This window comes from Cebus imitator, unplaced genomic scaffold (genome assembly GCF_001604975.1).
Source record: "Cebus imitator isolate Cc_AM_T3 unplaced genomic scaffold, Cebus_imitator-1.0 Scaffold4, whole genome shotgun sequence".
NCBI lineage: Eukaryota > Metazoa > Chordata > Mammalia > Primates > Cebidae > Cebus > Cebus imitator.
This window is the reverse complement of record NW_016107319.1, coordinates 5,865,639-5,882,313: the sequence shown is the minus strand read 5'-3', so window position 1 is coordinate 5,882,313 and position 16,675 is coordinate 5,865,639. Positions and strand designations below refer to the sequence as shown.

At 33.3% G+C, this 16,675-nt stretch overlaps 1 protein-coding gene across 2 annotated transcripts in view; it reads left to right on the top strand.

The window, feature by feature from the left end:
* Nucleotides 1-16,263, top strand: part of MGAT4D (MGAT4 family member D) — a 53,283-nt gene extending 37,020 nt beyond the window's left edge. The window contains exons 7-11 of one of the 2 annotated variants that reach the window (XM_017534251.2): nt 775-850; nt 3,108-3,222; nt 5,406-5,536; nt 11,206-11,313; nt 15,080-16,263. In XM_017534251.2, the coding sequence (XP_017389740.1) occupies nt 775-850; nt 3,108-3,222; nt 5,406-5,536; nt 11,206-11,313; nt 15,080-15,088 (439 nt within the window). In that variant the 3' untranslated portion in view covers nt 15,089-16,263. Of the gene's footprint in view, nt 1-774; nt 851-3,107; nt 3,223-5,405; nt 5,537-11,205; nt 11,348-15,079 lie in introns of those variants that run through there. The other variant, XM_037740769.1, reaches the window with a different exon arrangement.
* Nucleotides 16,264-16,675: the final 412 nt, after the last annotated feature.

The following is a 16,675-nucleotide window of genomic DNA, read 5'->3' as shown; positions in this document are numbered from 1 at the left end:
TTTTCTATAATTCTCTCTTTAATTCTCTTCAGTTGTTATTCAAAATATTTCACTCCGTAGAGTTCAAATTGCCTCAAATTTGGCCTCAAAAAAATCAGCTGGAGAGTAGCAATTCGTATAATTACTCCATTCCCTAGGATTGGGAGAGTTAAGGCAATGTGTGCTCACGTATTTCATCAGAGGCCAAACATAAAGTCAGCTTGTGAAGGCAGTTACACTGGGTTTCTTCAAGAGGACCATGAGGAGTTCCAGAGGCTTGTGGAGACAACTTTCAAAATAAAAACAGAAAAAGCAACCTTTCCCTTCCAAGTAAACCAAGGGATAAGACTTAGGGGAAATGGTTTAAAGACCCCCAAAAAGAAATATTTACACTCTGTAGCAGATAGTTAACCTTAAGAATTATGGAGAAAACTCTTGGATGATAGAATCAGTAAGCTGTTAGGAGAGACACTGAAAAAAAAGAATAAAGTTTCTTTATACTTTCATTTGAACAAAACCTAAAATCAGAAAGAATATTAACACTACTATCTAGATCAAAACTTATCTAGAACAAAATGTAACAAATGGGTTATGTTTATTCTAGTTTAGCAATGGCCAACACTGTCGATTGAATAAAGATGGAAAACTTTTTAGTATAAGCATATTCAATTTTACTTAATGTAACTAGTACTCTGTTAGTAAACTGCAAAAGAGTTTTTGATTACTAAAGTATGCTTATAAATAAAAATTAAATAATAATGACAAATTTTAACAGATCTTACTGCTTACCTTTAGTTGGCGAATCAAACAAGTATTGGATTTTTGCATTTTGATGCTGTATGCTCAACCAAAGGCCAAGTATTATTTACAGGTAGGAAATTGGGGTGTGTATGGGTGTGCATGTATGTATGCATGTGTATATATATGTACATCTATATATAGTATACATCAATTATATCTACAGATAAAAATAATTTAAATTGAAAATATTATTTTCTCCTTCCCTCCTGTAATTTCATTTCTTCATTGTGTTCCTCCACCTTACATTATACTCAGAAAATAGAAAATACTTGCTGTATTAAAATGCCAAAGGAAGTTTAAAATTGATTATATATGAATATTCTTGCTGAGTTCACTGTTATAGGGAAAATTATAATTACTTGAATCAAACTGAAAAGAAAATCTCAAAAAAAAATTATAGTGCCTACATTTATTTCTTGGCTTACAATTTTATTAGATTAAGCAAATGCATTTTGAGCATTTGTCAGGCATTATATACACTTATCATTGCTACCCTACATTTACTCATGCTTTATGAGTAACGCAGTTCTCAGTGCCTCACTGTATTTGTAAAAGTGAATCAATTATATGTAGTTTGTACCCTCTAAATCCCTGCACATTGTTAAATAATAACATTATGTTTCTAAATAGCAATAGCAATTTGAATTCACTACATAGACAACATGTACTTGTGAGAAGAATTTGCAAAAGAGAGTTGTAGATTAGAGAGAAAATTAGAAAAGGCCTAAAGCAAGGTCTTCTCTTTTACTGGAATATAAAAAGGTCTCTTTTGATTCCCAGTTAGGGGAAATATCCTGGAACCACAAGATCCAGCCAATGTACTCTTTTCAATTTGAGACACCACAGCTCTATTCTGTGTCCTCATAATGTGCCTGAGGACTGCCACATTTTTCTTAATTACTTATGAGGCCCTCTTAGTCCATAGATTATGCATAATATATATATAATAAAAAAAGAAATCTGATTTCCATTGCCCCCTCTCTCTTGTGGAGGATATTTTTAGGCTTACACCATTATTCTAACCAGCTAGGTGGAGTTGTGGATGAGAGTGCCCAGTTTCTTTTTGTCTTCTCTTTGCTGGGAACCAGTTTGTCAGCCACAATATCTGGAGATAGAACATGGCACCTTTCATCACAAGCATTAAGCTAGTTCGTCTTAGCTATGGTCTGAATGGTTGCATCCCTCCCAGAGCCTCCCCAAATTTTTTTGTTTTGTTTTGTTTTTTGGGTTTTTTTTTTTTTTTTTTTTTTTTTTTTTTTTTTTTTTTTTTTTTTTTGAGACAATGTCTTGCTCTGTCATCCAGGTTACAGTGCAGTGGCATGATCACAGATCACTCAAGCGATCTGCCTGCCTCAGCCTTCCAAAGTGCTGGGACTACAGGCATAAGCTAAGGCTCCTGGCCTCTCTCCCAAAATCAATATGTTAAAACTCTCATCCCCAAGGTGATAGTATTTGGAGGTGGAGCCTGTGGGAGGCAATTAGATTATTCAGGCAGACCCTCATGAATGGGATTAGTGCCCTTATAAAAGAGACCTCAGAGAGCTAGCTAGCCCCTTTAACTGTGTGAAGACACAGTGGAAGCCATCATCTATCAGGAATAGGCCCTCAGCAGACACACACCTGCTAGCACCTTGTTCTTGGCCTTCCCAGGCTCCAGGACTGTGAAATATAAATGTTTGTTGTTTATAAAGTACCCAGTTTATGGTATTTTGTTATAACAGCTCAAAGGGACCAAGACAGTCTTAAACTAGAAACTGAAGTATTTGTGAGGATGAAAGTGCATTTGGATAAGGAGGCTATTTCAAAGAGGGATCTAGATTGAATGTTTAGTATTTAGGAAAGAAACAGATAATCTCTTGTCTGGTTAATCTAAGAATCAAACATGGGGCAGGGTGTGGTATCTCATGCCTGTAATCTTGGCACTTTGGGAGGTCAAGGTGGGAGGCTCACTTGAGCCCAGAAGTTGGGAAGCCACGCAGGAGGATCATTTGAGTCCACTATGTTGCCCAGGAGTTTGAAACCAGCCTGGGTAGCAAGGCGAAACCCCATCCCTACCAATAACATAAAAATTTGCCAGACATGGTGGCACATGTCTGCAGTCACACCACCGCACTCCAGCCTGGGTAACAGCGTGATACCCTGTCTCAAAAAAAAAAGGGAAATCAACTAACTGTAAATACCCTCAATTAATTGAAATTGAAATAAAATTGTTACTTTATAAAAAACATTTTCTTCAGTGTATTCTATTATATTTTTTATTTTCAAGCTAATATAGCTTGCTTAATGGAAGCATCGAAGGTTCTAATGTCTTTTTGGTTTTTTTTCAGCTAGAAGACGATATCATAGCTAAACAGATGTACTTTACAAAAATAACAGATTTTGTACATAATATGAGTTCAAATGATTGGTTTTTTATTGAGTTTTCAATGCTTGGATTCATAGGTAAGCAGTAGATCTACTTTGTTGGATCAAGATTTTTATGGTGCATGACATTATTGATTCATGCAGGAGCTCTTCCTTATTTATTCTTTCCTTTCATTCCCGATTCCTGTACCAACTTCCTGCCACTCTTCAATATATTGTTCACTCTCATATGTTCAAAACACACATATATACAGTATCCATGTAAAATATTTGGTGTTTCTCATATTTGTATATTCCTATTCCTTACTTTTTTGTCCTTAAAACTTGATTTCTAAGTTATCTGCATGTTGTTTTATGTTCATTTAGTTTATTGGTTTTTTACTGCTGCATAAGTACTGCATAATGACGGTCACTGAAAGTTACACATTTGGAATTCTGCAAACTGAGGACTACCTATTTTGCCCATAACTGAGAGATAATGCATATAAAACTGTAACCTGCTTTTAAAAATTCACTTCCAGCATTCACTTTCTCCGCTTTCATCTGTCAGCCAGTTCCTTCCTTTAATTACTTACTTTTGTTAAATCCTTCCTTAATTACCTACTTTTGTTTATCACCAGAAGGTAAGGCAAGATAACCACACTTTTTGCTGTCTACAAGTGAACTAAATAATGGATGCACAGTGATCAGTCACCAAAAGACTTTGAAAGAAGTGATGACTTATCACTTATCACTCACATTTGACTATTTCCTGCGTGGCAGACTTTAATTGCTTCCAATTTTTTGCTACCACAAAAAAGTGAAATGACATATATGTCACCTGGAGTGGACCACTAAAAATTCACATAGCTCTAAGTACTGCCAGTGGCTTTACAGATTGGCTGTATGGTTTATGCTCTCACAAGCAGTGCATAAAAGTTCATGCTTCCCATGTGCTTGACAACATTTGGTTTTATCTATTATTATATGTACTGTATACATTTGCCATTCTGAGTAAAGCATTTCTGGGATTGCTAGTGAGGTCTATCTGTTTTTCATATACTCACTTGATGACTTTTGTTTTTCATGTTTTCTGTAAAATTTTAATAGCCCAAAGGTTTTTCTTCAGCCTTGATTAAAATAAGAAGGAAAATTATAGTTAACAATAATACCCAATGAAAAGCTTGAAGAGGAAAAAATCTTGGTTATGGATTACTCTGAGAATTTAAAATTCTCAAAAAAATTTATCTTTCTCAGCAAAGTCAAGTAGGAGATACATAGAGAATTCTTACATTCTAATCACAAGATCACATTGAACAAGGACCACTATTTGTGGGATGCCAAATCTTGTTCAAGCTTAAACTTAACAAAAGTTTTGCTTTCAGTTATAATAATAGCAATTCAGTTATTCATTATTTGCTAAAAATATGAGCTTGCCAACTAGAATTTTATAGCATGGTGACAGCAGGTTAGGAATTGAATCAGCCATTTTCATCATTAAATTTCTTGCTTTGGTTACTATATAAATCAGTGCCAAAAATTAAAATACATTTACACATTTTATTAAGTGACCCATATAAACTCAAGTCCTAGTGAAGAATGAAGCATGCTTACATCCTACTTTCATACTTATCAAATCATTAGATGTATTTTACATTATTTACTTTGAAGTGACTATATACCTGAATATTATCCCTTCAACTTCATTTTAAAATTAAAGGTGTAGTAACTTAGAAAAAAAATATTAGACTTAATGGACTAATACTTTAAATTATATAGTAAATCTTTAAGAATCACAAATATAAAAGAAAAGTAACATCCTGTTAAAATAATGCTAAATATTGAAATAGTAATTTAATAAAATTAAGTACAGTACTGTACTAAAAATGAAAAATGTAGTAGATTGATAAAGTGCTAAAAAAATCAGGTAAAAAATACAGTTTGTACAAAATTAAGTAAAACATTACAGTGCCTACATATTTCATTCTATGCACTTATCTTTCACTTGATTTAGATAATCGATCCTCATTAGTTATCACAATTGATTTCCTAAAAGTATTGACCATTCTAAACCTGCTTATATTCTCTTTCATAAGTGGTAATCCTTGATACTTAAGTAGATAGAGTGTTTAATTTTATCATTGTCCAACTTCAGTAGTGCTTTAATCTTTATTTCTAAGGAATGGGACATATATAAATTTTAATAACTTTTGCTTTTTTCCCATGTTAAAGAAATAAACAACTGTATATGAATTAATTATATCTAATTTTTTTCCCCATAGGAAAGCTCTTTAGATCTGAGGATTTAACTCACTTTGTACGTTTTTTTTTAATGTTCTACAAAGATAAACCCATAGATTGGCTCTTGGATGACATTTTTCAGGTGAAGCTGTGTGACACAGGAGAAGATTTTGTGAGTATTTATTTATTTTAAGAATACCAAATCTTTTAGAAGAAATATTATCTATCTGATGTAATTACCTAAAATTTGTCTACCAAACCAAATCTGATAAATGCATCAAATTTTAAAATTTCTAATATCCCAAATTTTGATCTTTCCATCTATTAAATGAAATAATGAGAGACCACAAAAATGCAGTGAAAAGTAGAAACAGAGGGACAAAAACAGAGTAAAAAAATAGAAAAAAAAATGTAGACATAAATTCAAATATGCCAATACTTATATTAAATATAAATGATGAAAACACACCATTAAGAGTTCATGAGAGTAGATTTTTTTAGTAATGCAACTACTGAAGTCAATACTCAGTTCAAATATCGTAAATACGTTAAAACTTGTAGATGAAAAAAATATATACCATACAAACACAAATCAAAGGAAATTTGCAGTAGTAGCTATATTTTGTTTATTTATTTATTTAATTACAGTCTCATTCTGTATGTGAGGCTGGATTGCAGTAGCACAATCAAAGGTCACTACAGACTCAACACTTCCCTGGGCTCAGGTGATCCTCCCACTTCAGCCTCCCCAGTAACTGGAGCTATAGGTACATCTCATTAAACCCAGCTAATTTTTGTATTCTATGTAGAGACGGGCATCTGCCATGTTGCCCAGGCTGGTCTCAAACTCCCAGGCTCGTCTCAAACTCCCAGGCTCAAGCCATCTGCCCACCTCAGCCTCCAAAAGTATTGGGATTACAGGCTTGAGCCATGATGCCCAATTTGTAGTAGCTATATTAATATCAGAATAGACTTAAAAGCAAAAAAAAAGATAAACCAGTCTAGGGATCAAGAAAGATATTATATATAATAAAGGGCGAAATTACCAAGAGAAACAGAGTCTTGAAATACATGAAGTGAAAACTGACAGAACTAAAAGAAAAAATCAATTGATCTACAATTACAGTTGGAGATTTCAACCATCCTTTCTCTCAGTAATCAACAGAACTGACAGGCAGAAAACCAGCAAGAAGATAAAAGAACTGTACACCATCTGCCAACTGGATTTTATTGACATTTAAAAACCACTACATCCAATAACAGTAGAAAATACATTCTCTTAAAAAAAACAGATACAACATTCACCAAAATAGCCACATCTTGGATCATAAAACAAAGCTTAACAAATTTATATTGAAATAATTTTTTAAATGTATGTTCTTATGCCACAATAGAATCAAATTAGAAAATCAACAACATAAAGACAACTGAAAAATCTCAAGCACTTGGTAATGAAACAACACACTTCTCAATAAGCCCTACGTGAAGAAATGAGTTTCAAAGGAAATTAACTCTATACAATGTTTCAACATTTTTGGAATGCAGCTAAAGCCCTGGTTAGAGAGAAAGCTTATAGACTTAAATCTGTATCTTAGAAGAGAAGAAAGATCTCACATTCATAATCTCAACTTCTATGTTAACAAACTAGAAAAAGAATGACAAAATAAAAGGCCAAGAAAGAGAAGGAAGAAAATAATAATAAAAGAAAACAGCAAAACTAAAAGCATAAAAACAAACGAGAAAACCAATAAAACCAAAAGGTGATTTTTTTTTAAAGAGCAAGAAAACTGCTAAGTGTCTAATAAGAGTGACAAAAAATACAGCTTATCAATATTAGAAACAAAGTGGGAGAGCCACAACATACTCCACAGATACTAAAAGGATAATAAGGGAATACTACAAGCACTTTCATGCATGTAAAATGAGCAACTTAAAAATGAAATCCATCGGCAGGGAGTGGTGGCTTATGCCTGTAATTCCAGCACTTTGGGAAGCTGAGGCAGGCAGATCACGAGGTCAAAAGATCAAGACCATCCTGGCCAAAACGGTGAAACCTCATCTCTACTAAAAATTTAAAAAAAATTAGCTGGGTGTGGTGGTGCACACCTGTTGTCCCATCTACTCAGGAGGCTGAGGCAGGAGAAATGCTTGAACCCAAGAAACAGAGGTTGCAGTGAGCCAAGATCACACCACTGCACTCCGGCCTGGCAATAGAACGAGACTCTGTCTCAAAATAAATTAATTAATAAAAATAAAATCCATCAAAAATTGCAAACTATCAAAACTCATCCAAGATAAAATAGGCAACCTGAATAGTCCTATATCTACTAAAGAAATTGAATTATTATTTTTAAATCCTGAAAAAGAAATTTCCACATCCAAAGGGTTTAATGGTACATTCTACTAAATGGAGAAGAAATAATACCAATTGTATGTAATATGTTCTCCAAAATAGAAGAAGAAAGGGTACATCCCAATTCTTTTCATGAGGCCAGCATTACCCTGACATGAAAACCAGATAAAAACAGAGCAAAAAAGAAAACCAAGAACAAATACCTCCAAGTATATAGATAGAAAAATCTTCCAAGTAATAGTAAATTGAATCCACCAGTATGTGAAAAGAAAAATAGACCATATTAATTGGTATTTATTCTATGAATACAAAACTGGTTTAATGTTTGAAAATCATACAGTGTAACCCACCAATCTAAGATTCTAAAGAAGAAAAGCCACATGTTAATATCAACTGATGTAGAAAAATCATTTGACAAAATTCACAATTCGTTTATAATAAAAACTCCCAGCCAATTAGGAACAGAAAGAAACTTACTGACATGTTAAGGAGCATCTAGAGAAATCCCATAGCCAACTTCATGCTTCATTGTTGAAACCTGGATGCTTTCACTCTAAGATTAAGAAAAAAAGTAACCAAGTCTGTCCTCACCACTCCTATTCAATATTTTACTGGAAATTCAAATCAGTGCAATAAAGGGAAAAATAAAGGCACATGAATTGAGAAGCAAATGCAATGATTGTCTATGTAGAAAATCACAAAGAATACACACACACACACATCCTAGAACTGATAAATGAGTTTGAACAAAGTTGCAAGATACAAGGTCTATAAAAATCCATCATTTTTCAGCAAAATAGCAATGAAAAGTTGAAAACCAAATGTATCAATCCATTTTCACACTGCTATAAAGAGATTGGGTAATTTGTAAAGAAAAGAGGCTTAATTGACTCACAGTTCTGCATAGCTGGGAGGCCTCAGGAAACTTACAGTCATGGCAGAAAGTGAAGGGGAAGTAAGGCATGTCTTACATGGCAGCAGGAGAGAGAAAGCCAGCAGGGAACTGACACACATAAAACCATTATATCTCAGGAGAACTCACTCACTATAATGAGAACAGCATGGGGGAAATTCACCCCCATGATCCAATTTCCTCCCACAAGCTCTCTCCTCTGAAATGTGGGAATTACAATTTGACATGAAATTTGGGTGGGGACACAGAGACAAACCATCTCACCAACATTTTTCTTTTTGAGACAGAGTCTCCCTCTGTCACCAGGCTGGAGTGCAGTGGTGCAATCTTGGCTCACTGCAACCTCTGCCTCCCCAGTTCAAGCGATTCTCCTGCCTCAGCCTTCCAAGTAGCTAGGACTACAGGTGTGTGCCACCACACCCAGCTAATTTTTGTATTTTTAGTAGAGATGGGGGTTCACTATGTTGGCCAGGGTGGTCTTGGTCTCTCAACCTTGTGACCTGCCTGCCTCAGCCTCCCAAAGTGCTGGGATTACAGACATGAGCCACCACTCCCAGCCACCAACATTTAAAAATTATTTACAATATTTAAAAAATATTATATAAAATATTTATATATCTCTGTGTATAAATTTAACAAAATACGTACATTATATGCTGAACACCTCAAAATGCAAATATTGAAAGGAACAAAGAAACATACCATAATCATAGATTGGGAAGCTCAACTTAGTAAAGGTATGAATGTAACCCAAATTGGTCTATGGATTTAACACAGTTTTAATCAAAACCTCAGCGGGAATTCTTTGGTAGATATTCTACCAAAGCTGATTCCAGAATTTTTAAGAAAAGACAAAGGAAGTAGATCAACTAAAATAATTTTTAAAAAGCAGAATAAAGTTGGGAAAATCACATTATTCATTTTTAAAGCTTACTATAAGGCTACAGTAATCAAGACAAGCCTTTATTGATTGGCAAAAGGATAAACACAAAGGTCCATGGAGCAGAGCAGTCCAGAAATAGGCCCACAAAATATAGCCAACTGATATTTTGCAAAGAAGTATACGAAATTCAGTGGAGAAAAAATAATCTTTTCACAAATGTTTACTGGATCAATTAGTGCCCTATCTCTCAACCTTACTTCAACCTAAACCTCACACTTTATACAAACATATTTCAAAATAAATCATCTATCTAAACACAAAAATATAAAACTCTTGGAAGAAAATATAGAAAAATGTTCAGGATCTAGGGCTGGGTGAAATTTTTTTTAAATGACACTAAAAGCATGATCCATTTTTAAAAATGGATAAATTGGATCTCATCAAAAGTACAAATTTTTGTGTTGCAAAAGGTACTATTAAGAGAACAATAAGACACCATGGACTAGAAGAAAATATTTGTAAATTCCATATCCAACAAAGGACATGTATTCAGTACATGCATTGAACTTTCAAAACCCAACCACAGATAAACAGCCCAATTTTAAAAAGGGAAAAAGACTTGAACAGGTAGTATCCAGACTCCATAAAAGTAGTGATTGCCCTTACAGCAATATGAAATAAATTCAGCTTTATCAGCAGGTTGTCTTAAGAGTGTGTTTGCAAAGCCATTATCTTATTTGCTAAACTGTAACTCCTCAACCAATTTTATCTGATGCTAATTTAGTTTCAAATTAAATTAACTCTAGGCCATTAAATTACTTTACAGTTAAAAGAGAAACTCAATATTTTCCTATGTGTTAGTACTGGGTAGAAATGCATTTAATAAAACTGCTATTAAAAATTACTATATAAATAAATTTTAGATTTTTCTGAATCTTCTAGCTATAAAAATATATAAAATAATTCTCAGTGATCACAATTATTTCAATTGTTTGTGGAGTTTCTATTGTTTGTTTTATTTTTGTTTTTGTTTGTGTTTAGAGATGGGTTCTCACTATATTGCCCAAGCTGGTCTCAAACTCCTGAGTTCAAGCAATCCTCCCACCTCAACCTCCCAAAGTGCTGGGATTACAGGCATGAGTCACCATGCCCAGCCTTCAAATGTTTGTTATTAATAGGAGCGGTGCCATAGGTCATCCATCTCACTTTTATTTTTGAGAAAATTATCCAGATTCTTTTTCATTGACTATAAATTGGTTCTTTGTTTTAATAGCATATTTTTTACTATTTAAGAAGAAATTGAGGAGCTGTAATTCAATAGAGAACTCAGTCAATGAATATGGGAAGTGAAAGAATACTGTAGTCTGACAGATATGGATTGAAAAATACCAAGCATTTTATTTTAGTTATTGTAATTAAAAAAAAGAGAGGAAATATAGTTAGTACAACACTAACCTGGTTCTAAGACAGAGTTCATGAAAATATATGTTGGAACCAAAACCATTTTTATCCCAACTCCTTTACTCTATTCTTGTGAAGAAAAAGGTAAGAATTCAATATTTTGTTTAAATTTTTAAATATGAAAATAGAGCTCTAGCGAAAACTAATATATAAAAATTCTACCATCAGTAAACGCAATACAAAGCAGTATCTGGGTTTTTACAGAAGATTGTTGTTTCTCTTTTTCCCCAGAGAAACTGTTTAAAACGAAAGAAGCAAATACGTATTCGGTATAAACCTTCTCTTTTCCAACATGTGGGTATACATTCATCACTTTCTGGAAAAAAGCAATATGAAAAAGTAAGATTTTGAAATGTAACTTTAGTAACATACAATGTTTCATAAACTTATAAAATACTATTTAAAAATGAGTGGTGACATAAGAGGCTATAAAATATGGTTATTAAGCAGAATTTATCTTATGATAGAACTATATGTTGTAAAAAACATTTATAAATTAAGAAATCATCTATTAAAGCCCCAAGTTATTTATCATGGCAAGAAAAATTCAGCCTATATAAACTATTTTCCTTACTGTTCCAAGTTGTGCAATTCAAAGAAGAGTAAGAAAGTGTTTTGAAAATTATAATAAAATTCACTATTTTAGTCTAAAATTCAAAATTATGTAGAATATTTCAAAAATAAAATCCCTCTATTATTTAATTTAAATGTATCAGGATTTTTATTTCAGACCACTGTCCAGATGAAGAAAATTTTAGCATTGCTTGGATTTTAGTCATTCTTAAAATTTTGCATCATTTTCAGATACAATATTATTGATAATTGACTTATCCCCTTAGTGGAGTAGAAGAAACAAAGAATTCAAGGTCAAAGCACCTAGGTTTCAGTCCTGGTGAACTAGGGAGTACGTATATGATATTGGGCAAGCTCTAACACTCCTTTGAGCTTTCTTCATCTATAAAAGTTTCAAAGAGTTTAAATGATCCTTAATGTTTCTTCCACCTTTGACACCTCTACCCTTGGTGTCTACATTATGAAAGACATGCTTGCTTTAATCCTTTGTCAATTGAATGAGAGATGGACATACACAACTTCCCATCATTCATGACTTGCCCTCTTTCTGCTTTTTCTACCTTGCATATTGTACTACACGCTTTGGAACCATGCCTAGAACATAATGTGAACTCAGTAAGTGTAAGCTATTGGCTATCAGGCAAGGCAGAATCCAACAAAGAAAATGTGTCAAATAAGACAAATAAGTGCCTGGAATAATGAAAATGTAACTGTTGTGAATCTTTGAGCAAAAATTTACACCATCAGAATACATAGCTGCAGATAGAATGCAGAAATAAATTGATCCATACCATTCTCTTTTTTGATGCCATTAAAATGGGATTCTTCTATTATACATTTTTTTTTACCAGATGTGATATTTTAACCTCATCTTTGTAAATTCATGGCATATTAAGTAAAAATGGACATAAACAGTCACATTTTGATGTCATAATGGTGGCTTTTTTCCTTTTTATACTTCATACCACACAAAATAGAAATCAATAACAATTAACAATTTAATAATATGTCAAATGTGATTATATTTACATTATTTTTAAAATTTTTAACAGGATATCTATTATTAGGAGTTTCATGTTTCTAAAGCTTCTTTAAAATGTATCAAAATCATTCTTTGGAAATAATGACATAATAAGGATTAGAATATTTCTTAAGAGACTACATCATATTTTAAAATATTAATCCTTCAATAACAAAGTGGTAAGTATAAGAAAAGTTAATAAATGTCTGATATTGTCTATATGTTTATATCAACTTTTTTCTAGTTCTGTTAAGGATGTCATTGGTAGTTTGACAGAAATAGCACTGAATCTATAAATTGCTTTGGACACTATGGCCATTTTAACAATATTGATTCTTCTTATACATATGCATGGAAGTTTTTCCATTTGTTTGTGTCAGCTCTGATTTCTTTGAGCAGTGTTTTGTAGTTTTCATTGTACAGATCTTTCATCTCCCTGGTTAGCTATATCCATAGGTATTTTATTCTTTTGTGGCAATTGTGAATGGGATGTGTTCTTGATTTGGCTCTCACAAGTTAGGAGTTCAAGACCAGCCTGGCCAACATGGTGAAACCCTGTCAGTACTAAAAATACAAAAATTAGTTGGGCATGGTGGTGCACGTCTACAATCCCAGCTACTCAGGAGGCTGAGGCAGGAGAATTGCTTGAATCCAGGAGGCAGAGGTTGCAGTGAGCTGAGATCACACCACTGCACTCCAGCCTGGGCAACAGAGCAAGACTCCATCTCAAAAAAAAAAAAGTCAAAAAATAGGACCAGGTGAGGTGGATCACACCCGTAATCCCAGCATGTTGGGAGGCCGAGGGCTGAGGTGGGTGGATCACCTCAGGTGAGGAGTTTGAGACCAGCCTGGCCAACATGGTGAAAACCCGTATCCATTTTTTAAAAAATACAAAATTTAGCCAGGCATGGTGGTGCGTGCCTGTAATCCCAGCTACTGGGGAGGCTGAGGCTGGAGACGTGCTTCAACCTGGGAGGTTAAGGTTGCGATGAGCTGAGATGGCGCCACTGCACTCCAGCCTGGGCAACAAGAGTGGAACTTCATCTCAAAATTAATTAATTAATTAATTAATTGAAAAAAGATGCTGGAGAGGTTGCAGAGAAAAAAGAACACTTATACAATCCTGGCAGGAGTGTAAATTAGTTCAACCATCATGGAAGGCAGTGTGGTAATTCCTCAAACAACTAAAAACAGAACTATCATTTGACCCAATAAACCCATTACTGGGTATATACATGAAGGAATAGAAATTGTTCTACTATAAAGACACATGTATACACAAGTTTATCACAGCACTATTCACAAAGCAAAGACATGGAATCAATCTAAACACCCATCGATGATAGACTGGATAAGAAAAACGTGGTACACATACACCATGGAATACTGCACAGCCATAAAAAAGAATGGGAACATGTCCTTTGCAGGCACATGGATGCAGCTAGAGGCCATTATTGTTAGCAAACTAACACAGGAACAGAAAATCAAATACTGCATGTTCTCACTTATAAGTAGGAGCTAAATGATGAGAATGCATGGACACATAGAGGGGAACAACAGACACTGGGGCTTATGTGAGGGAGGATGGTAGAAGGAGGGAAAAGATCAGGAAAAATAACTATTGGGTACTATGCTTAGTACCCAAGTAGCAAAATAAGCTGTACACCAAACCACCATGACACAAATTTACCTATTTAACAAACCTACACATGTACCCCCGAACCTAAAATAACAGTTGTGTTTTTTTTTTTTTAATGCTTTAACTGAATTATTACTTAAGGTCATACCTTTGGCTTTTATTAAAGGATGATATATTAATACTCTATAACATTTTTGCATTTTCTTCAAAATTGTTATTTAAAGTTTTACGCTTCCCTTTTATGGAAAAATATATGTGACAATTCTCTTATAGAATTTGATGCTAGGAAAATATATTATTATTTCTCAAAAAACTATCATGATTCCTTTGGTTTTGTGTGGGTTTTCCCCTTTGACTAACAAGAAATTCAAAATTCATTTCATATGACATATAGTACCCATATATTCTTATATTCACACTCCTCATTTTATATTTAATCTCCAGCTTTCTTTTATATATTATTATTAAATATTATTGTGTTTTCACTTTAAATTACCCTAAATCTTTTTTTTTATTTTAAGCTATAAAAATAAAATAAAATAAATGTTTTAAACAATTTATACATTACCTACAACGTTTTGTTGGCTGTAATGATTGTCTGACTATAAAGATTTCCCTGGAATCTCACAGGTGGAAATCTGCTTTTGATCATTTTAACACCATGAGAGTATTAAAATTGGCATTGTCTACTACATCTTAAGAATCTTATCTTCCACCAATATAGAGTAATCTTTTCTATATAAAAAGGGTGGGTGATGTCAAAGAGGATACAATAAGGAAGTAATATGATTAAGATATTGTTGTAAAAATAATTTCATCTTTATGAATTAATATGTTGTTTCTAGATGTTATGTTTTTTATTTTTATTTCAGAAAATATGAAGATAAATAAGCATAAGAAGAAACTCCCTAATACCTGGAACCTCAGACAACCTTGATTTCTAATGGCATGTTTCAGAAATTGTAGTAATGACAATACATAATTATCTAGCAGATAAGTAAACAATGAATAAACTAGTATACTTCAAAATATTAAATGACTTCTTATGTCAAGAAAAAATAGAACATTGATTTATAATGCTTTTACCCTATTATAATTTAATTTAAAAATACTAAAGGCAGAGAAGTTTTTCAAAAATTAAGAATCATATTTTATTGACTTCAATAGTGAGACCATCACATAATCTCAATAAACAGTTAAAAGTTGAGAAGCTTGAAATTATCACAGAGAAGTTTTAGATGAATTGGTATATGTTGTTATCCACTTTTAAGACTAAAGAAATAGAAAGCACAAATTTAAACAAGCCTGGACCTGGCAGTGCCGCAATGTCTGCTTGTCTTTTAATAAATGCATTTAAAACTATAAACTTATCCCTATGTGCCATTTGACTGATTATCAAACATCTTGATATATATATATATTCTGATAGTCGTTTAGTTCTAACAATTTCATAGTTTCTCTCATTATTGCCTTCTTAACACATAGATTATTTGGGAGTTTTTTTCCCAAATATATTGGCTTTCTCCATCTTTTACTGTTAATTTCTAAATTACTTGCATAGTGGTTATAGAACTTTATCTGTGTAATAAAATTTTGAGAATTGTTGTGAATCCTTGTGTTCCATATGACTTCAGAAAGAATATATAGTTTCTGTATACTCCCTTTTAAATATTTTATATTTATTTGTTTTTAAAAGTGTTGGTTTTGTGCTTTAAAAATATATTTCAAAGGTATTTCTATTTATTGGGTGCAAGATTCTCTTATATCAGGCTTTTTAATTTAGTTATTGAAATCTTTTCACTCCTTACTAATTTCTATACGCTTGATCCATCAGTTTCTTACAGGGGCTCATTAAAATATCTTTTCTCTTCTTGATGTTATTTTATAAGGTATTACTTATTTTGAGCAATAAGATATATTTATTTGTCATCCTTTAATCGAATATTTTGAATGTCTTAATTTCATACTGTTGCCTTATTCTTGAGTGCCAAGATCTCATTCACCTCAGTATGAACTGTAACAAATACCAATTTATAAAGAGAATATGAAAGATGAACCATTTCTGTGTGTCCATTTCATGTTTACCTTTGAGAATAAAATAGGATATTGTATGTATGTTACAAAGATTTTAAATTTGACTTAAATTTTGAAATTAAATCTGCCAGAGCATAGTCCTAAATAAGATGAAGAACTAAGTTCAGAACAGTATTTCTTGAAAAGATAGAAACAGTGTTTGAAAAGGTGCTTACTTGGGGGTTGATCCAAGATGGCCGTTTAGGAACAGCTCAGGATTGCAGCTCCCAGTGAAAGCGCAGAGGGTGAGTGGACGCCGCGTTTTTATTGCCCACAGACTAGGAAACTCGCGGGCAGAGGTGCTCCACGGTCGCCAGCGCGGCTGTTTCGGCCAGCGCCGCTGCTTTGCCCTGCACGGCTGCTTTGCCCCGCGCGGCTGCTTTGTCGGCGCCCCG